The sequence below is a fragment of the Squalius cephalus genome (assembly GCF_949319135.1).
Source record: "Squalius cephalus genome assembly, chromosome: 8".
Classification (NCBI taxonomy): domain Eukaryota; kingdom Metazoa; phylum Chordata; class Actinopteri; order Cypriniformes; family Leuciscidae; genus Squalius; species Squalius cephalus.
Window position 1 is genome coordinate 16,290,338 of NC_137129.1, and position 13,551 is coordinate 16,303,888.

Consider the following 13,551-nt stretch of genomic DNA (forward strand, 5'->3'; position numbering starts at 1 on the left):
AGCTCTTTTGTGAGAGAGAAAACTCTGCAGAGTGCTGAAGCGACCAGGGAGAAGAACACGACTGGCAGATCACTGCACAGATCAGCAGGCAATGTGAACTCTCTGGAATTCGCCGTCACACCAACACCTGGAGAGTAGCTTGTCTCGAAGATGGCTTGTAGAAGTGAAAACATAATGCGAGATTGCCACCGCTCCTCCTTTTACACCCAAGTGGTGGGGCGGAGTCGCAGCATGCAATATCCGCAGACCCAAGGCATTTTCCATGCCATTGGCTCGTTTTCTAAAACTCGAAGGTGATAGGCTTCTACGCAAAACCCCCATTCGTAGTGACTGAACGAAAGGGAACTCTGGTTCCCTGAAGAGGGAACAAGACGCTGCGTCGAGACGCTGCGGGAACACCTCTGCGTGATTGCGTCATGAAGCACTTATGAAATCAGTCCAATGGCGTGCCGGAACGTCATGTGACGCCATCTACCAGGAAACTATAAAGCATACCTGGAACAAACAGTCACTAGCTTCTGATAGGCTGAAATTCACTCACAGGCATGCAGGGAGTATGGCAGGGCGATGCAGCGTCTCGTTCCCTCTTCAGGGAACCAGGGTTACAGTCATAACCCGAGATGTTCCCTTTCAAGGGAACTCGAGCTGCGTCAAGACGCTGTGGGAACACTATACCCATGATGCCATAGTAACAAGTGCATGTCCGTGTGAAATCTCTGCACAAACCATTACAAAAGCACCTGTGCCCCTGGATTGGAGCCGAGGTCAAGGTCAAAAACCTCACTCCTGACGATAATGTTTTAGAAGCAGCCATACTCCTAGTCTCTTGGTCACAGTGCCACGAAGGAAACATTACTAGAGGGTGTATCCCCAAGGATACACCACTTAAAGGGATGTGATAAGCAGCTAAGGTTGCCATGTACACCTTTATTGTGGAGGGGGATAGACCTGCGGAGAAATGCTCCTGCAGGAACTCCAGCACTGCAACCACTGGGCAGATAACTGGGTCTTGAAGTGGATGAAAAATATCCACTTCAAGATGTAGAGTTTCTTCGTGGAGGGAGCTCTGGAGTGGAGGATGGTCCAACAACCTCAGTTGAGAGACCTGAACTTATGAGCTGGGCCCCCTCAGAGGCCAAGCCCAAAGTTTCCACAATTCTGGGCGGGGGTGAAGGATCAACCCGCTCACCTGAGAGAAAAGGTCCCCCCTGAGCGAATCTCCAGAGGAGAGCCCTCAAGGAGAGACTCTAGGTCTGAGAACCATACTTGGGCCTGCCAAAACGGGGCTATTAACAGAAGACGGTCCCCGCCCCGGCAAACTCTCTTCAGAACTCCCGGTTGCAGAGCGATCGGGGGAAATGCTTACAGACGTGACCTCGGCCACGTCTGCACCATAGCGTCCAGCCCCAGAGGAGCTGGCTGACTGAGTGAGAATCACAGTGGACAGTGTGTCGTCTCTTAAGATGCGAACAGGTCTACTTCTGCTCTATCAAAGTTTTTCGGCCGCTGCCTTGACAGGATGTCTGCTCCCTGATTTAAAAACCCCAGGATATAAATTGCCTTTAAAGAGAACAAATTTCCTTGGGCCCACAGGAGGATCTGGTGAGCCAGTTTGCATAATTGACGTGACCTCAGACCCCCCTGATGGTGATGTAAGAGACCACTGATGTGTTGTCCGTGCGGACAAGCACATGATGGCCCCTCAGGTCTGGTAGGAAGTGTTTGAGAGCTCGAAACTCCACCATCATTTCTAGCCGATTTATGTGCCAAGAAAGAAGATGATCCTGCCACAGACCTTGCGCCGAGCGACCACTCATCCTGTGAAGGAAGCATCTGACGTTAGCATTATGCGACGACAAGAAGCCCTCAAAACTGGGCCTTGGGTGAGGAACCAAGGTTTCTTCCACATATCTAAGGCACGTGGGCGTCGCCGCGTGACCTTGATCATGCAAAACAGATTTCTCCTCTGAGAAAACCCCTTGGTTCCTCATGTACAGGAGGCCAAACGTTATTACGTTGGACGCCGCTGCCATGAGACCCAACAGTCTCTGAAACTGTTTCACAGTGAGTGACTGGCCTAGCCAACCTTTCTCATGTGAGACAAGAACGACATCTCTCGGATTGAGCTATGATAAACCTAGGCTGAAGGGAAGAACCCGATATTGGTACACATCGCCCCCGAAAGCGAACCTCCGGGACTTCCTGTGATGAGGATGAATGGCTACATGGAGGGACGCGTCCTTCAAATCTATCATGACAAACCAGTCCTCGGACTGAATCTGTGACACAATCTGTTTGAATGTAAGCCTCCATCCTTCTTTGGAACAATGAAGTAACGGTTGTAAACCCCTGACTCCCTGCTGGGAGGAGGAACCCTTTCTATAGCCTCCTTTTGCAGAAGAGTCTGTACTTCTTGCTCCATAACCAGAGCCTGCTTGGGGTCCACCACCATAGGGAGGACCCCTAGAAATCTGGGCGGAAGAGAACCGCTGAATTCTGTAACCCTTTTCTATAGTGAGCAGGACCCAACGAGATATATTCGGCAGTAGCTTCCATGCTGCCAGAAAATCTACTAAGGGGACCAGTCTCTCGAGACTGGCCTCTGGTATTGGTCGAACAGCCACTTCAGTGCCCTGTAACGGCGAACCGGCAAGGAACAACCGAGCTGACTTTTCTACAACCCTCCTCGGAGGATTCTTGGGAAATGCATGCACCTTGGTGCCCTGAAGCGGAATGTTGTTCCAGGATCAACAAAAGATGTTGATCCAGGAACATGTCTTATTTGGCATAATTATGGCGACCAGTTCCACAAAATGCAAAGAGTAAGCGGGACAGAGAGAAAACACATTTCCTTATCCCAAGACAACTATGGCTGAGACGACTAAAGGAACCACCTCTCGAGACTTGTCTCTAGTATAGCTTGAGAAGCCAATCCAGCGTCCTGAAATGGATGACCGGCAGGAAACAACCGAACTGACCCCTCTTAAACCCTCCTTCTGCGAGTCAGACACTGAGACTAGAACTCGCTGGAGGGCACTGAAGGCACCATATAATGAGGTGTTATCCATTTCCCCCCAGGAATTCACCATTTATTTCCTCAGAATTAAACGACTCCTCAAAGATCAGATGAATATATATTTAATTTTCTCAAAAATCAAATACAGCCAAATATCAACCAGAAAAGTCAACACGGTCTTGATGAAAACCTGAATAGTATAATAATACAGACATCTAAGTCCTAAAAGATAAGACGAGTACATATTTAATTTTCTCAAAAATTAAATGCAGCCAAATATCAACCAGACAAGTAAACACGGTCTGGATGAAAAAGCTGAATAGTATATTAATACAGACATCTTGCTCCTCAAAGATAAGATGAGTACATATTTAATTTTCTCAAAAATTAAATGCAGCCAAATTTCAACCAGACAAGTAAACATGGTCTGGATGAAAAAGCTGAATAATATATTAATAAAGACCTCTAACTCCTCAAAGATAAGATGAGTACATATTACATTTTCTCAAAAATTAAATGCAGCCAAATATCAACCAGACAAGTAGAAACGGTGTAGGTGAAAGGCTGAATGTATTGTATTAATATAGACTTCAAAGCAGAAGAGTATTTAACATTTAATTTAGTCAAAATTAAATGCAGCCAGAAACAAACAGACAAGAATATATGGTCTGAGTGACAGGCTATAATCTCAAACAAAAAGAACCATAGCCTAAAAAATATATGCAAACACTGTGCATAAACACAGTGCATATGTTACACGTCGGGAATTTATGAATGAACATTGTCAGCCCCCTTTACTAGCTGACCGTGCATGCTCCACTCCCAAACAAACAACACATAAATCGCTTGTGTCCCCACTCATAATGAAGCGAGGGCAGGGAGGAACACATGATCAAAAAAGCTGTTTGCTCGCCATTATACTCCTGTCTAGATATATATGTATGCTTGTGGACAAACATTAATAAATAGACAGAGACAGTTTCACACAGAGCGCTTGCTGAAGACACAGAAGCTAGTGACTGTTTGTTCCATGTATGCTTTATAGTTTCCTAGTCAATGACGTCACATGACGTTCCATCACGCCATTGGACTGATTTCATAAGTGCTTCATGACGCAATCACGCAGAGGTGTTCCCACAGCGTCTCAACGCAGCGTCTCGTTCCCTCTTCAGGGTTCCCTTTCGTTCAGTCACTATGAGTTACGTCAGTGAATGACGAATGGGGGTTTTGCTTAGAAGCCTATCACCTTTGAGTTTTAGAAAACGAGCCCCCTTGAAAGGGAACCCTTAATGACCTCAAAGGACTTACTGACTGACTTTCCCCCCCCAATATTTACTATTCTTTTGTACATTGAGTGTACAATTTGCCAATATTGTGAGAATATATTCTCAAATCACAGATTTGTGGCCTGACTGTTATTGTACAATCATTTACAAATCATGAGCTATTGCTGGTGATCTCAAAGGGATAGTCCAACCAAAAACAAAAGTCTGCCATCATTTACTCACTATCATGTCACTCCAAACCCGCTTGACTTTCTTCTATTGAACACAAAAGGAGATATTAGATAGAATGTCTAAGCTGAAAAACTGCTATACATCTCCTTTTGTGTTCAGGTCTGCAGTTACATGAAGGTGAGTAAATGATGATTTTTCATTTTTTTGGTGAACTATTTCTTTAAACACAGGAAGAAACTTAAAAAATTATTCACACAAACATTTTCGATTAAAGCAGCATTCAATAAAATGTTTAGGGATTCCTTGGTGTAGTCCCACAAGGGGGACTGAATGCGATTTCACCAAGTAAAACATCCTTGATGATCCTGGAACAACATTCTAATCAAACAATCAGATTTGAGGAACATGGTTTACAGTTAATGTCAAGTTTAGGCTTATAGCAGTGGCTTCTACACCATTCTTATTCACATTTTTAGGGATAAGTTATGGGTAGGCTTAGGATCAGAGGCAAAGATAGGGTTAGCTCTATGTTTTTAGACAGGAATGTTGTTCCAGGATCAACAAAAGATGTTAATCCAGGAACATGTCTTATATGGCATAATCATGGCTGATCAGTTCCACAAAATGCAAAGAGTAAGCGGGACAGAGAGAAAATACATTTCTTTGGTTCTTGCCACTTGATGTTGCTATGCTTGTCTGAACAGGTGGAACCCTTTCAGTGGAATCACTGAGCTGGTTAGTAATGTTCTTCAGCCCCAGTCAAAGTCCCCCAGTGAGGAGGAGCCAAAGCCGTAAGTACAGTGCAGGGGCTTCAATTCATGCCGCTAAAAGTAGCTAGTTCCCTTGTCCTGTGCTAAAAATCCTTTACCTAATTTGGTGTTCCTGGGCAAAAATGACTGGGCTTTTAAAATCTTTGCTTGTAAATCTCTCATTATGCTATCACCAAATACTGGATTCAATCTTTTTGTCAGCTTGTTTCCTTTCAATTACAGATTTAATTTTGAAACTGATTGATTGTAGGCCACATTGATCTGAGTTTATAAACCTCAGTTTGTTTGAGGTGAATAGACTTGAGTAAACTTTTTTCACTCTTTTTTCACTTGTGAGGTAAATAAGCTCAGATCAATGTGGCCTATGATCAATCAGTTCCAAATACAAAACCCTTGCTGATTTAAAGAAAACAAGTTGATGACCCGATTGGGTAACACTTCAGTTTAGGGTTCAGTTCTCACTATTAACTAGTTGGCATGCATATTACTAGGATATTGGCTGTTTATTAGTACTTATAAAGCACATATTAATGCTTTATTCTGCATGATCATATTCTACATCCTTTAATCCTACTCAATACCTAAACTTAACAACTACCGTACTAACTATTAATAAGCACCAAGTTTAAGTGGTAATTGAGGCAAAAGTCATAGTTAATAGTTAGTTCAAAGATGGAATCCAATGTTTGGTAATAACAGATTTATAAGCAATTATTTGGTCACACTTTAGATTAGGGTCCAATTCTCACTAGTATCTAATTATTAACTACAACTTTTGCCTCAATAAACTCCTAATTACTGCTTTATTAATAGTAAGTAAGGTAGTTGTTAAGTTTAGGTGTTGGGTAAGATTAAGGGATTTAGAGTATGGTATATGCTTTATAAGTACTAATAAATAGCCAATATCCTAGTAATTTGCATGCTAATAAGCAACTAGTTAATAGTGAGAATTGGACTCTAAACTAAAGTGTTACCCAATTGTTTGTAAGTCGGTCATTTTGACCTGGAACACCACAGGTCCAAATCCAAAAGTTGTTATACCTTGTGTGAGCAAAGTCAGTAAGTTTTTGTCCAATGCGAATTATGCGATAACAAGCTTTTTTAGGAAAAAGAAAATCCTCTCTGATTGGGTCTTAACTAGTATTTCAGGAAAAAGAAAAATCGTTCTCTGGGTCAAAATGAACACAACATGGTTTAATCCAAGTGGGTCAAGCAGAACTGGTGTGATGGTCTAGGGGTTTACCCCCTGAATAGTTTGTCACTACTCTAGTAAAGAAATTCTCTGGGTTCAAAAGTACTTAAATCATGTGGAAATTACCATGTGCACAGATAAAACCCTGCTAACAGTGTGCATACTCAAGTTTTTTTTTTTTTTGGACGGACCGTTTCATCAGTCTACCAAATTGTATGTCAACACAACATGTTCAATCCAAACCGATGACAGCGGATATTCATGTACTTTTGCAGAGAGACAATGTCAGATAGTTTCAGTGTGGACACGTTATCGATTTTCCAGGGCTCAAACTGAATATCATGATTTGTAGTGCATGTATAGTAAAACCCGTCCCTGTCATACTTCACTGCTTCATGCGACTTAAAAACAATGGAAAATACCCCCTGGATCAATAATCATCTGATGAGTAAGTGTTTTCTCTGGATAAATTATTGATTGAGTCTGTCTGCATTAGATTTGGATCTTGTCAAACTGGAACAATCTCTTATCATCTTACGAGTCTTGTTAAAGTATTATATGTATCGTGTCAATGGTTACTGTCTTATTTCAATATGGTTTGACTGATGAATTTAGAATAGGAGGAATTAACCCAGAGTTTAAAGCCTATTAGGTATATTAATGCACTACTGAATAAAGAACTTAATAAGAGTCATGTTTACACCCCCAGTGCTCTCTTAAACCCAAAGCACCACAATAATCACGTGCCAAACAATTAATGTTTTAAACACTAAAAAGTGATCAGCTGACTTACTTAAAAAAAGTGAGGAAACCCGTTGCCTTAAAATTATTACGTAAATAAACCATGCATAATTGAAATAAAATAAGCTATGTGAACTTGACAATTCCACATTACTTAATTCTTTCAATTAGGTATGAAGTTTATTTATTTAAAAAAGTGAGGAAACCCATTGCCTTAAAATTATTAAGTTAAGTCAACTGATCACTTTTTACAGTTGCAACAAAAAAAAACTTTTTTTTATATTTTTTTTTTTTTTTTTAAATAAAAAAATGTTTTATAGATTCTACTTGTACTTATCATGAAATGGGTAGAAATCAGTGTTATTTTTCTATTATTTGTACACAATTATAGCATTTATTAAAATATATATATAGATATATATATAATTTTTTTTTAGCTTTTTTTTCCATTTTAGTTTCATCTTAAACTTATTTTTTTTAAATTATGTATATATATATATTAGGGCTGTCAAACGATTAATCGCATCCAAAATAAAAGTTTGTGTTTACATAATATATGTGTGTGTATGGAGTATAATTATTTTCTATATATAAATACACACACATGCATATATATTTAAGAAAAATGTGTTATTTATATATAAAATATTTATACATAATATAAATTATATATAATATAAATATATATACACAGTATATACATGCAAATATTTCTTAAATATATACATGCATGTGTGTGTATTTATATATAGAAAATAATTATACACCCTACACACACATATATTATGTAAAAACAAACTTTTATTTGGATAAAAGTTATATATATATATATTTTTTTTATTTCAGCTTTATTTCAATTAACAAACGTTTTCATTTTTGTTAACAACACTGGTACAAATTGGTGTCTTATAAAGCAATGAAACTGCAAATCTCACATTTGTTGGAGAGCTATTGAGACTACAACAGGAATGAAAATTCCAAACCAATTTCATGAATATTTTTAAAAAGAAAAAAAAATAAGCATACTTGGGTGTAAGCAGATCACACAAAAAAAATGTATGAATAAGATTGACAAATTTGCCACCAATTTACAAAATCTAAACTAGTTAAAAATTGGCATGAATGTAAAAAAAAAATAAAAAAAAAATAAATAAATCGGCCTCCTGATCCAGTTTTGGTATTGTCACCATATTGAAAATGAAATTTGTTTAGACATCAATGAAGTAACATCATCTTCTTCAACACAATGGGAATATAAAAAATCTCAACCCATTTTTCCCCTTAATTTTTTATATAAAAATTACTTTATTTTACAATTATTTTAATTTTTAATATGTTAAGTTTATTGGTAGAAATTTATAATTATTCTTATTAAAAAATTCTTAACATTTTTACTGAAAAAGCACCCTATTGTGAAACCAATGTGGTATTTTTTCTTCTTTTTATTTGCAGTAACATTGCAGGTTATGCTGAACATAATAGCACTTCTTGGCTGAATTATTTTCATATTCCTGATCAGTTTTGCATAAATGTTAATTAACAGGTGACAAAGCTATCATTGCACAAACTCATTTACACGACAACAGTGTTTTGGGGGCCTGAAAATGCAAACTTTTGAAAACGGGTTTCAAAGTGCACGTTTTTGAAAACACCTTCATCGTCTCAGTGTAAACTACAAAATGTGAATTTAAAAAAAAAGGTGATGTCATGCGCATGCGTATTACATGTTCAGTAATAGGCGCGTAGTGTTTCTTTAAAAGTGACATCGCCAACTACTGGCCTGGCATGCATAATACACCATTTTTAATCATTTTCATGGATCTGTGTGGATGGGGATTGTTTAGACAACACTGTCGTCTGTATGCAAAAAACCCAAAGGAAAAACGTTTCAGTTTTTATTACATTGTTGTCGTGTAAACATACCCTCACACTGATCCAGGAGCTGCTCTTCACACCTGACTCTCCTCCCCAAATGTAAATCAAGACAATTACAGGAAAACACTAAAATTACCCAAACCTAAATGTCCCCCTCTGCTCTCCACAGGAAGTTGCACCAGCAGTTTGAGATGTATAAGGACCAGGTGAAGAAGATCGGAGAGGAGGCTCAGAAGAATCCGGAGCAGAAGGGAGACTCGCCCATCTGTGGGATCTGCCACAAAACCAAGTTTGCCGATGGCTGCGGCCACGTCTGTTCTTATTGCCAAAATAAGTTCTGCGCACGCTGTGGAGGACGGGTCTCGCTCCGGTCCAACAAAGTACGTCTGACCCCTGTCTCATCGTAAAATCTGTAAACAAGTTGTATAAAGACCCTGTCTACTGTATATGGCCTTGTGTTTCTGTATCTTATGTTCAATTTCGACATCTTTCAGATTGTGCTTCTGGGTCTGGTGGCTTTTTACTAAACAGAAAGTTAGCTATTTAATCCCTTAACCACTAGAGGGTGCTGAAATGTAAAAAGAAAATGAAGCCCCACAATAGAGTGTCTCCCTAACTCCTGAGGCCTAGTTGAACAAGCTCTGAGTTTCAGAGTATTAGAGTTGACAAAACCTTACAAATCCAACCTAGTTTAGATCAGGTTCAGCGGGCTCAAAACACTCGGTATAAACGTTCTCTGTCAATTCAGGGTTTGATCCAGAGCTTGTGATTAACTCTGAAACGTGCACCTGAAAGTGTGTCATGCTGCAAACAGCCAATTACACGGAACATGGAGAGCGTCAGTTTGATTCACTTGATTCACTTATTCACTCTTTTTTCACTTGTGAGGTACATAAGCTCAGAAAACAAGTTAATGACACAATTGGGTAACACTTCAGTTTAGGGTCCAATTCTCACTAATAACTAGTTGCTTATTAGCATGCATATTTCTAGGATTTTGGCTGTTAATTAGTACTTATAAAGCATATTAATGCCTTATTCTGCATGACCATATTCTGACACAAGAGAGAGCTGACACAATTCACTTCTCTGATAAAGAGATGAAGAGATCGTTATGAAAAACATGAATTTAAATGCATTTAAAAGGCAGAAATAAAACACTGCTGCAGTGCGAGTTTAAAAAGCGAGCTAAATGAAAATATCTGACTATATGCATGTGTATCAACTGAATTTGCATACTTTATAAGTTCACAAAGAACTCAAAAGAAAACATGCAAGCTTAATCTGTTTAAAAGTTTTATATTTTAAAGTTTGTATTTATATATTAATTTAAATGCAATGTTTAATATTAATTGTCAATTATAATTATATGAATTATACAATTATAATTGATGTAATATAAATATAATCAATAATTAACAGCAAAAGACAAGCAATTTTGTCTCTCTTTTTTTTCCCACTCTAAACTGCTTTAATTTGGAGTGAGAGATACAGGGGGAGTGGCTTTTTTGCATCAGATACAGTAGGCTACATGTCACTTTACTCACAACTGATTGGCCCAGTTTTGGGAACTCTAACCCAGAATAAAACCTGCTCAGGACCAGGTTAGCCATGTAGCGCAAGTTTGCTCAAACTATAATCTCAAATTTACCTGAACTGAAAACGGCTTCATGCAACAGGCTTCTGGTGTGTAGTTTGTTGTTTTCTAAATAGCCCTCCTCTGCTTTTGATGCTATGACCATGACCATGACAGAATATATATATATATATATATATATATATATATATATATATATACACTCAGAATTATTTGCCCCCTTGGTAAATATGATCAAAGATGGCTGTAAAAAATAAATCTGCATTGTTAATCCTTTTGGCATTTTATAAAAAAAAAAAAGAAGCAAAAATCTAACCTTTCATTGAAGTAAAAGAATTGAAAGTGGGGGGAAAATCACATTATGAAATAAATGTTTTTATCCATGTATCAACATATCATGATAGAATATATATTAACATATCATTATTTAATGTAAACTAAAATGCTTACAAATGTCATTCAACTTTTTATTTATCATGCACTTCTTGAAAATCTTCAATATACAAACGAATGCACTTTTTTGTTACATTTACAAATGTACAAAAGCAAAAAGGTGTTTGGTAGCTAAGAGTGATCTGGATTTTCAACAGAAAATTGAACAATATAAGAATGACTGGTCCCACTTGTGTCTTTACTATGTAGGTATAGGTGCATGTACTATGTAGGTGTCTTTATATAGGCTACTTGCGTCCAAAAAAATAAAAATAGGTTTGTACTTGTGTTCCAGTTCTATTGTAAAACAATTTTGCTGTTATTTGGTGTGATACGGGTAAGGTTAGGGACAGGTTTGGTGGTACAGGTAGGTTTAAGGCTTGGTTAAGGGGTCAACAGTGTACAGGGGTTAGTTTGATTTAAGGGAACACTGTTCAAACTGTTTGTATTACACTGTTTTGATAAATGAAGTATTTTCTTGAAAAAATTATTTGTTTTCTCCCGTTGATGTATGATTCAAGGAATGTCATATTTATGGAAATAGTATACTTAATGTTGAGGCAATACAAAACATGTTTTGCACCATAATTACAATCTACAAAACATGTTTTGCACCATAATTACAATCATGTGTTATTACGTTTTGCTAAATGCCTGCTAAAGACATAACTAACCACCCTTTACACAAGCGTTGTTATAGTAGCTAAACGTCCAAATCCCATAAAGGTGTTAAATAGTTAATAGTAAACATTAGAAACATTTGGAAATTATGAATAGATTGGGCACTTCAAAAACAGGAACAAATAATTAATAAATGATTTGTAAAGTGTAAATAGTAGAAGTCTGCATACACACCACAACAAACAAAAGACCACATGTGTGACTTTTACAGACTGTGGTATGAGTTAATGAATAATATGTTACCCATGAATATTTTTTGTGAAATGCTTAAAATGACTAATAATATAATTAAAGTGTGTTAGATAATATAATCGAATTTTAAAGACGTTTAGCATTCAAATGTAAAGCAAATGTAATAAGCTTTTAATCATTGTATAATTTCTTTTAAAATCATTATTAGATTTTTAAGAAGTCCATGATCATATGAATAGAAAGTTGAATGATATTTGTAAACATTTCAATTTACATTAAATGATGATCTGTTAATCATTATGTAATGTTTAGTAAGTTCAACAGTAAACATTAACAAACACTATCTCATAGTTCAATGTGAATATATATTAATAACTAATGATCTGTTAAAGGAGAACTCCGGTCAAGTAGTCGATTGCCGAGTTCACGCGCGTGATCATAGGTAACTAAACCTATGCGCGTGAACTCGGCAATCGACTACTTTGGACTTCAACCGAAAAACAGGATGTAAACAGGTATTTGCGCTGGCTTAAATAACATCATTTTTATACATATCTTTTACATCTACTGCAGTCAGATCCACTCGTGTTCACTCAGAAGGAATCACTCACATTTTCTGTGCACTTGTAATGACACATCAAGGATGTTAAGAGCCTAAAAGCAGGTTTAGTACTTGCCCCATTGAAGTCAACAGGGTGCAAATTTTAAAAATAGAATAACTCGGTGTAGGCAACACCGATTTTTGTCGTTGTTCTCTGTATTGACAGCACTCCAAATGTACAAAAAAATGAGCTCAATGTTAAAATTGACCGGAGTTCTCCTTTAAGCATTATTGTTAATGATTTATTAATGAAAGTTACTATAGTGTTAACTTAAGCTTTGCCATTAGGAATACATTTCATACAAATAAATGTAGCCTTAGTGAGCATAAGAGACTTCTTTCAAAAACATTAAATAATAATAATAATAATAATTCAACACTTTTAACAACACTGAAAAAAGAGATTTTTGCTGCTTGTTAAAATTACTTAATTAAAATGAGTTAAAGCAACACAATTGCTATACATTTAGTCCTAACTTAATTTCATTGTTCAATCCACTTAAATATATTTAAAATTGAATTGAACTTAATCCATTTGTGTTGGATTACATGAATAATTTCTGTTTACTGAAATTGGGTGAAATTTTCAGTTCCCAGCATCCTTTGCATAGGGCTGGATCAGGAGAGTAAATGTTGAAATTAAGTGTTGTTTTATGTGTTGTTTTTGAGTGAAGGGAATACCTGTTAATGTTTAATGTTCAGTTATGTTTGACATTTAAAAGAGCTTCCGTTATATTAAAGTTTTTGTGGTCGCTGAAGTGTAGAGCAGACATTAAGTTCGACTAAAAATATATTAAAAATGAAGATAAATTAATTTAGTGTAACCTCTTGCCTTAAAAAAAATATATATATTTATTTTTTTTAAAGAAAGAAATCTTTGTCAATGTCTTTTTTTATGAAACCAACACAGGCTGTTCAACACTGTTTCCAGTAGTGGGCATTATATTCCATTCAGTGATTCAGCCCTTCCTCTGTTTTTCATAATGTTTGTGATTTC

The 13,551-nt window shown here is 37.0% G+C and overlaps 1 protein-coding gene across 1 annotated transcript in view; it reads left to right on the plus strand.

The window, feature by feature from the left end:
- Positions 1-13,551, plus strand: part of rims2b (regulating synaptic membrane exocytosis 2b) — a 171,960-nt gene that overhangs the window by 16,861 nt on the left and 141,548 nt on the right. The window contains exons 4-5 of the mRNA XM_079878271.1: positions 5,178-5,264; positions 9,221-9,431. Coding sequence (XP_079734397.1) covers positions 5,178-5,264; positions 9,221-9,431 — 298 coding nt within the window. The remainder of the gene's footprint in view (positions 1-5,177; positions 5,265-9,220; positions 9,432-13,551) is intronic.